This window comes from Chlamydomonas reinhardtii, chromosome 12 (assembly GCF_000002595.2).
Source record: "Chlamydomonas reinhardtii strain CC-503 cw92 mt+ chromosome 12, whole genome shotgun sequence".
In the NCBI taxonomy this organism is placed as follows: domain Eukaryota; kingdom Viridiplantae; phylum Chlorophyta; class Chlorophyceae; order Chlamydomonadales; family Chlamydomonadaceae; genus Chlamydomonas; species Chlamydomonas reinhardtii.
In genome coordinates this window covers 6,452,231-6,459,581 of record NC_057015.1, presented here as the reverse complement: position 1 = coordinate 6,459,581, position 7,351 = coordinate 6,452,231, and the positions used below count along the sequence as shown (strand labels likewise).

General features: G+C 63.1%; 2 protein-coding genes across 2 annotated transcripts; both read left to right on the top strand.

Annotated features, from left to right (window-relative positions):
- The first annotated feature begins 76 nt into the window (after positions 1–76).
- On the top strand, positions 77–2,849 carry CHLRE_12g538150v5 (uncharacterized protein). Its single transcript, XM_043068690.1, has 6 exons — positions 77–412; positions 625–748; positions 1,196–1,313; positions 1,684–1,746; positions 2,085–2,245; positions 2,439–2,849. Exons 1-6 carry the CDS (start codon positions 225–227, stop codon positions 2,520–2,522), a joined length of 738 nt encoding a protein of 245 aa, XP_042918785.1. The 5' UTR covers positions 77–224; the 3' UTR covers positions 2,523–2,849.
- Positions 2,850–3,019: 170 nt separating this feature from the next.
- Positions 3,020–7,218, top strand: CHLRE_12g538100v5 (uncharacterized protein). The gene is made up of 10 exons (XM_001692808.2): positions 3,020–3,350; positions 3,473–3,619; positions 3,911–4,066; positions 4,359–4,417; positions 4,718–4,775; positions 4,986–5,119; positions 5,532–5,651; positions 5,872–5,900; positions 6,065–6,149; positions 6,496–7,218. Exons 1-10 carry the CDS (start codon positions 3,227–3,229, stop codon positions 6,628–6,630), a joined length of 1,047 nt encoding a protein of 348 aa, XP_001692860.1. The 5' UTR covers positions 3,020–3,226; the 3' UTR covers positions 6,631–7,218.
- The last annotated feature ends 133 nt before the right edge of the window (positions 7,219–7,351 follow it).

Genomic DNA, 7,351 nt, shown 5'->3' with positions numbered 1-7,351 from the left:
GACAAGATGAACCATCCCCATTCGCTTCTGCGCTTCAATGCACTGTCCAGATCAGTTGTTGGCTTGCGTGCGTGAAGCGAACACAGAACTGATACACACATAATACTAAGCTGTCGCAAAACACGCGTACAACTCTTTCACCCGCTTCGATCTGCATCTTACTTTCGCGACGCTTGCGAGTTACAAAGCCCAGTGCGCACAGACGCTGTCCGAAAGCATTCAAAATGGTTGCAAACATAGCGGCCGCCGCGAATAAGCTAGACATTGAGACGGACGTGTCGCTGACGGAGGCGCGGGAGGTTGTGCTGGACACCGCGGACGAGGAGGAGCTCTCTAGCAAGTACCAGGATGTTGAGTTTGTGCTGGGCGACGACCTGAACGCGGGGAAAGGCGTGTTGCACCTCACCACGCGGTACGGACCAGCGGGGGGTGCAAGAGGGGGCCGGGGGCGATGGGTGCGGCGCAGGGGCAGGGTGGAACACGCTGCGTGCCATGCAGCGTGTCGGTGCATGTATCACGCCTCCACGGCGCCTCCCCCGCGCCTCCCCACCCATTACACCTTTACAAGCACATGCTCAACCCTGACCGTCCCCATTTGCAATCTTGCCTGGCTGTCCTCCGCAGGCGGGTGGTGTGGGTGAGCTCGGCTGCGGGCGGGCCCGCCCTGGCTCTGCGCTACCCGCAGATTGTGATGCACGCCGTCAGCCGTGACCCGTCCTCCTACTCCCGGCCCTGCATCTACCTGCAGGTGCGGCCTTGGTGGGCTGGGTAGGGGTGGCGCTGTGTGTGTGTGTGTGTGTGTGTGTGTGTGTGTGTGTGTGTGTGTGTGTGTGTGTGTGTGTGTGTGTGTGTGCGTGTGTGTGCGTGTGCGTGCGTGTGTGTGTGTATACACGTTGGTGTGGGGTACCGGATATCACGTGGTACGTGGTACGGCGGTGCTAGGGCGTAGTCAGGCGCGAAGCGGTGGGGTCCCAACCACGGATCCCAACCCATTGCCAGCAAATGCATGTCTCTACTGCTACACTGCAAAGGGCAGCCAAATGTCCACCGCATTCACATAGACACCCACACCGCTGATGCGAGTACGGCATCAGGCTACGGTATGAAACCCGCAAGGCACATTCCGCACGGCGGACTCCCGCACCACTGATTTCGATGTCAATATCCGGTGTGGGCCTGCTCCCGCGGTTCACAGCTGGACGAAGGCAGTGAGGACATGGACATGGGCGGCGGCGAGGAGGACGAGGAGGGCGAGGAGGGCGCGGGCGACGTGTCGGCCGAGGTGCGCCTGGTGCCAGGCGACGAGTCCAAGGGTGAGTGGGGTGTGAGAGATGTAGGGAGGGGAGATGGCGCATGTCGTTGCGTACTTAAGGGCGGAGGACACAAGTTGAGAGGACCAGACAGTGACATGGGCGCCAGTCATGGGCGTGTAGGCTGCACAGGGCAGGGCAGGCTGGCGAGGGCACGGACACATTGTGGGGCCGGTGAGCTTTGCTGCCGCGGCTGTGTCGGCGCAGGAGGGTAGTGGGGCGGGCTCGAGCCAAGCGCACGTGTGACTCTCAAACCCATCTCGTCCGCGAGTTGTCCTCACCACACACTCCGCCCCCACCCCCCTTGGTTTGGTTTGGGCTGGTTTTTACAACCACGCCACCCCGCTGTGTTGCGTGCCCCCCACTGTCCCAGTGGACGACATGTTCAAGGTGCTGTGCGACTGCGCGGCGCTCAACCCGGACTCGGAGGTGGAGGGTGAGTGCGCGTGTATGTATGTGTGTGTGGGGGGGGGGGCGGGGGGCAGGGGGGGGGGGCGGCAGGGGGCGGAGCAGGCAGGCAGGCGGCGGGTGGGTAGCCGTTCACGGGGTGTACGGTATTGCCCGAGCCCAAGAGATTGGGCATTTCCTTTCCGACCTGGCTATTGGGGCGGGGGGAGACCACAAGCCAACCGGTGGCATGCCCCCGCCACCGTCTTTCCAGCACGAGAGCACACGCGCATAAACCTCCTGACCACCACACGAGCACCCCTACACCGCCCCCCAAACCACCGGACGCACTCCCACCCACGCGTGATGTTGCACGTGTTGCCTCAGGCGAGGGCGACTTCTTCTTCGACGAGGCGGAGGTGATGGCGGGGCTGGACCCGGCCATCCGGGCCGAGGTGATGGCGGAGCGGCTGGCGGGCGGCATGGAGCTGGCGGACGGCGAGGAGGGGGAGGAGGGCGGCAGCGGGGCACCGGAGGACCTGCAGGCGGTGGGTGCGAGAGGCGTGGAGGGCGGGGGGAAAGGGAGGGAGGAGGGGATGGAGGGAGGAGGGGAGGGTGCAGGAAGATGAATGGGCGGGCTGGCGGGAGCGCGAAGGCCTGCTAGTGCGAGCCACGGGTTTGCTGGTTGCGAACTCGACTGCGTCATAACTGCTGTGCTTTGGATTTCTATGACATTTGCAGCTGGTCGGAGACGACCCCAGCCGCTTCGAGGACGACGACGAGGAGGAGGAGGGGGCGCCGCAGCCGGCCAGCAATGGGCGGTAGCATCCGGGCGGTACCGCTGGGGCGGGCGCGAGCGGCAGGCTTGGGAATGGTAGCGTATGTGATGTGCGGAGCGGCGGCACGGCACAGGGAAAGGGCCATGGAGGCGCAGAAGCTTGGGGAAAGAGTGTATGGGGTTGGGAATGTGTGTGGCGATGAGGGTATTAGAGTGGAGTGCAGGAGGAGGGGCGCGAGGAAGCGAGGGACTGGCTCTTCGTGTCTCCTGTAGGTCTCGGTCCTCGTGGCGGTTGGACGAAGCGAAGCTTGCGTGATGCATCAACCGCATGCATATGTTATATGTAAACGCAGTCGATGTAAAAGTCATACCAGGTCCGCACGGCTGCCAGTTTTCGGCTTGACCTGGGCAGCGCCGGTGATGACCTCGCGCGGACGCCCAGTTAGCCCTGCCCTGCACTGCATCCTGAACCAGCCGGATTGGCAGTGAGCTGCCCGTGTGCCAATACCTATAAATACATGCTTACATGCTTTTGAAACCAATAATTAAGTGTTGACTAGCTCTGGTTCACGAAAGTCGAAAGTCTGCATTCACTAATCGATCGACCGACCCGCCCTGTATTATGCTGGCCGCCCGGTCCCAGCTCCCTGCTACATTCCATAACCAATCCACTCGCTCCGTGCTAGGCTCTATCCTTCGCCTTTACAACCAACCGACCCAGCGGAGCCACTTCAGCGCATCGCAACGCACGATGGCCGCGGCCACTGGCAAGGCTCGCACCGCGCTGGATGAGACCTCCAAGACGGGAGAATTCAAACGCACAGATGCGGGGTTCCGCAACCAAATCGCACCCGGCACACGCTTCGAGCCGGAGGGTGAGCTAAACGGAGGCCGGGGCGCGTGGCACGGCGACAGCGCACCTCACCAAGCCCCCCCCCCCCCACACACACACCACCCCGCCCTGCCCTCTCCCCCTTTTCCCCCCTCCCCCTCGCAGCGGGTCGCTACCACCTGTACGTGTCTCTGGCCTGCCCCTGGGCCTGCCGCTGCCTGGCAGTGCTGCACATGAAGGGCCTCACGGACGCCATCGGCGTGTCCGTCACACACCCCACCTGGCAGCGCACCCGACCCGAGGACCCCGCCGGTGAGTTGGTCTCCCGGCCCGGCGCGGTGGCGCAGCGCGATGACGTGGCATGCGACTCGGCCGTGTCTTGGCATGTAGTCGCGAGAAGGGCGGCCGTAGGCGGGTGTTGCTCGATGCCTTTGGCCGAAGCAGGACCCAGGTCCGCGCTCGTGGGCCGCGCTCCCCTCATTCACCCAACCCGTACCCCACGCCTCTACCCCTAGTCCCCCCACTTTCCTTTCCTTTCCCCACCCTTTCATCCTTTCCAGTAACCCCTTTCCCTGCCTCACCCCCACCTTCTCGACCCCCCAGACGAGCACACCGGCTGGGTGTTCCGGGCCCCGGGCGACGCCCCCCTGTCCAGCGCCACGGGCTTCGGCGCCTTCCCCTGCACCGGCTGTGTCCCCGACTCCATCAACGGCGCCACCACTGTACGGCAGCTGTACGACATGGCCAATGACACGACTGGTAGGGGTGGGGTTGAGGGGGGGAAAGGGAGGGGGAAGGGAGGGGTGGGGTAGGATGGATGAGGAGTGGGGATAGTTCATTCCGGAACCCAAAGCAAGCCAACCGAGTGAACCCGGGGGCTGCGGGGTGGGGTGCAACTGGGCAATGCTGTGTGCCGGAAAGCACCTTCCGGCCTGCTCAAGCAACGGTTAGTTTAAATGAGTGAGGGAGGAATGCGTGCGCCTTGGACGCAGCAGCAATTGGGCACGCATGCAATCCTCCAACGTCCGCAAACACACCAACATCCTCACAGGCAAGTACTCGGTACCGGTGCTGTGGGACAAGAAGGAGAAGACCATCGTGAACAACGAGGTGCGGGAGGCAGGCAGGCGGGCGTGGTGTGAGCTGCATTGTGTGAGCTCCGTCCAGTGGGCAGGGTGCACCCCACACCAACTACTGTAATCACGAATGTCACCCACCAACTACCGAAATCATGAATGTCACCCCATCAACTGTCCGCTTGCCCCCCCCCCCCTATTGTTGTTCCTGGGTTTGCAATGACCTGCCCCCTCCTCCTCCTGCACAAACACACACACACACACACACACACACACACACACACACACACACACACACACACACACACACACACACACACACACACTCCCCCAGAGCTCTGAGATCATCCGCATGTTCAACACCGCCTTCAACGACGTGGCCAAGAACCCGGGTGAGCTCCCCACACGCGCACCAGTGCCGCTGCAGTCCTGCACACTGCGACCGCCCACCGCCGAGCTGACGGTCACAGCGTCTCCGCCCTCCGCCGCCTGCCCACACGCACGGAAGCACGCACCCCTAGGCACCCCCACCCCCACTCTGTGCATTGGACTCGGCCAACTGACCCTGCCGCCACCTCGCGCTGACGCCACCCCACCACCAGGCCTGGACCTGTACCCGGAGGCTCTGCGGGCGGCCATCGACGACCTCAACGCCTGGACCTACCCAGCCATCAACAACGGCGTGTACCGGTGCGGATTCGCCACCAGCCAGGCAGCGTACGAGGCAGCATTCGAGGTGAGGCCGGGCGGGGGTGGCAGGGGATGGGGCGGGCCGGGTGGATAGACGAGGGGTGGGGGTATGCATGGGTGCGGATGGGGACCGGTTCCATGGGAAGGGATGGGGTCTGCACTCTGCTGCGGTTGCGACGGCAACACCCATTCCTCTTTATGACTCCATGCCTGCACATACATGCTCGCGGCCGCCACAACCGTTTCGCGTCGCACCATGTACAAGGTCCTGCGTGTTCCCCTCCCCTGAAAGCACTTTTACGCATACCGTATAGTCATACCACACGGACGGTAGAAGGCGTACTGTGCGTCATTAAACTCTCCCGACCCTCCCCCCACCAGTTTAGCTTGGTTTGGTTCAGTTTGGGTTGGTATTTACACCCTCCCCCACACACACGCACGCCGCACCCCCTACGCAGGAGCTGTTCTCGGCCCTGGACCGCGTGGAGGGCATCCTGTCCCGCCAGCGCTACCTGGCCGGGGAGGTGCTGACGGAGGCGGACGTGCGCCTGTTCCAGACACTCATCCGCTTCGACGAGGTGGGGAGGGTGGGGGAGGGTGGGGGGGTGGGGGTATCTTGGGGCACTGCCGGAGCGCAGGGGGGTATGCGGCCGTTGCGGGTACGGTGCGTGAGGGCTTGAGACATCGGGTGGGGATTACGGAGTGGTGCAGGGTGTCATTGTGACTGTCCTGCTGAAAGCTCATGCCACAAGGCATCAAAATCATGGCTGCTGTGTGTGCGGTGTATTGCTGATGCAGGTGTACGTGGTCTATTTCAAGACCAACAAGTGAGTAGCCACGTTGCTAACAGCACTCGTCAACACTGGTTAAGTGTGGCGTCCAATCCGCCTCGTTCGCATTCCCTTCTGCCCCTCACACGCGCCCCCACCCTGTGCCCCCATCCTTACCCTCAACCCTCACCCGCACCCACTTCCCCACCCTCCCTCCTCAGGCGCTTCCTGCGCGAGTACCCCAACATCGCCGGCTACGTGCGGGAGCTGTACCAGGAGTCCGGCATGAAGCCGGCAGTGGACATGGTGGGTGGTGGGCCGCAGGGGTGGGTGGGTGGGTGGGTGTGCGGGTGGGGGTAGGGCTGGGGCTGCGTGTTGTGTGTTGCGCGTGTGCTGCCTGGGCAACGCCGCAGATAGCATTTGAACGGGTGGAGTGGTGGCCGTATGTGGAATGCGGTGCGAACTGGGCTGGTGCGTTCGGACGCGTTCCTGGTGACGGTGACCCGGGTGCCATCGTCATGTTCACAAACACCGCCCTACGCCCCGCCTGCCAGCTGCGGTGCTACCCACGCCGAACCCACCTCTCCTCAACTCCGCTCTCTTCCCAAACCCTCTCACCCCAACCCCTCTAACCCTGACCTCCTCCCCGCAGTACCACATCAAGACGCACTACTTCACCTCCCACCCCAAGCTCAACTACTACGCCGTGGTACCGCGCGGCGGCGAAGCCTGGTGGGAGCAGCCCCACGACCGCGCCGCCAAGTTCCCGGCCGCCGGCAAGCTGTGAGGGCAGGAAAGCCGTCAGCGCAGCGGCATGGGAGAGAAACGGCGGGACGTCAGGCCCTGGAACGCAATGTAGTAATCCACGCAATGCGGCGGGGTGTTGGCTTTGTACTGTATAGCAGGGGAGGGCAGGCGTTGGCGCTGGCATTGGCGTTGTGTTGCCGGATGCTGACGATGTAGTGGATCGGGCTTTGCGGCGCCGCTCGGGCTCTAAGCCGGTCATAGCATGAAGCATGCGCACAGTGTGGGGTACGGTAATGCCGTATGGTGGAACATGCCTATTGGAACACAACGGGATGTACATAACAGTGCAGAGGTGCACACTGCAGTCATGACAGGGTATGGGTGCGCCAGGCGCCTACCTGGGTAGCTGGTTGTGTGATGGGACAGTGGTAAGGCAAGTTGGCAAAGTCCCGTAGGGTGCAGCTGATTCCCAGACCCAACAAATGGCATACAATTGGCAGCGGCAGGGCAAGAGTGCGCGGCTGGTCGAACGCCGGCCGCCTACCTGGGTAGCTGGTTGTACGAGTCGGTGCGGAGTGAAGGCCCAAACGGCTCCGTCTTTGCGGTTGTTATGTAACCATATCAAAGCACCACCGCCTCCAATTGCCACCCTACAGCAGGACTCCCGCTGGCAACGACGGTAATCAAGTGCGGGAGGGGGCTGGAGGGGGCTCGGAAGGCGGGTGGGGTGGGATGCGACGACAGGCGTGTGCACTCAGGAC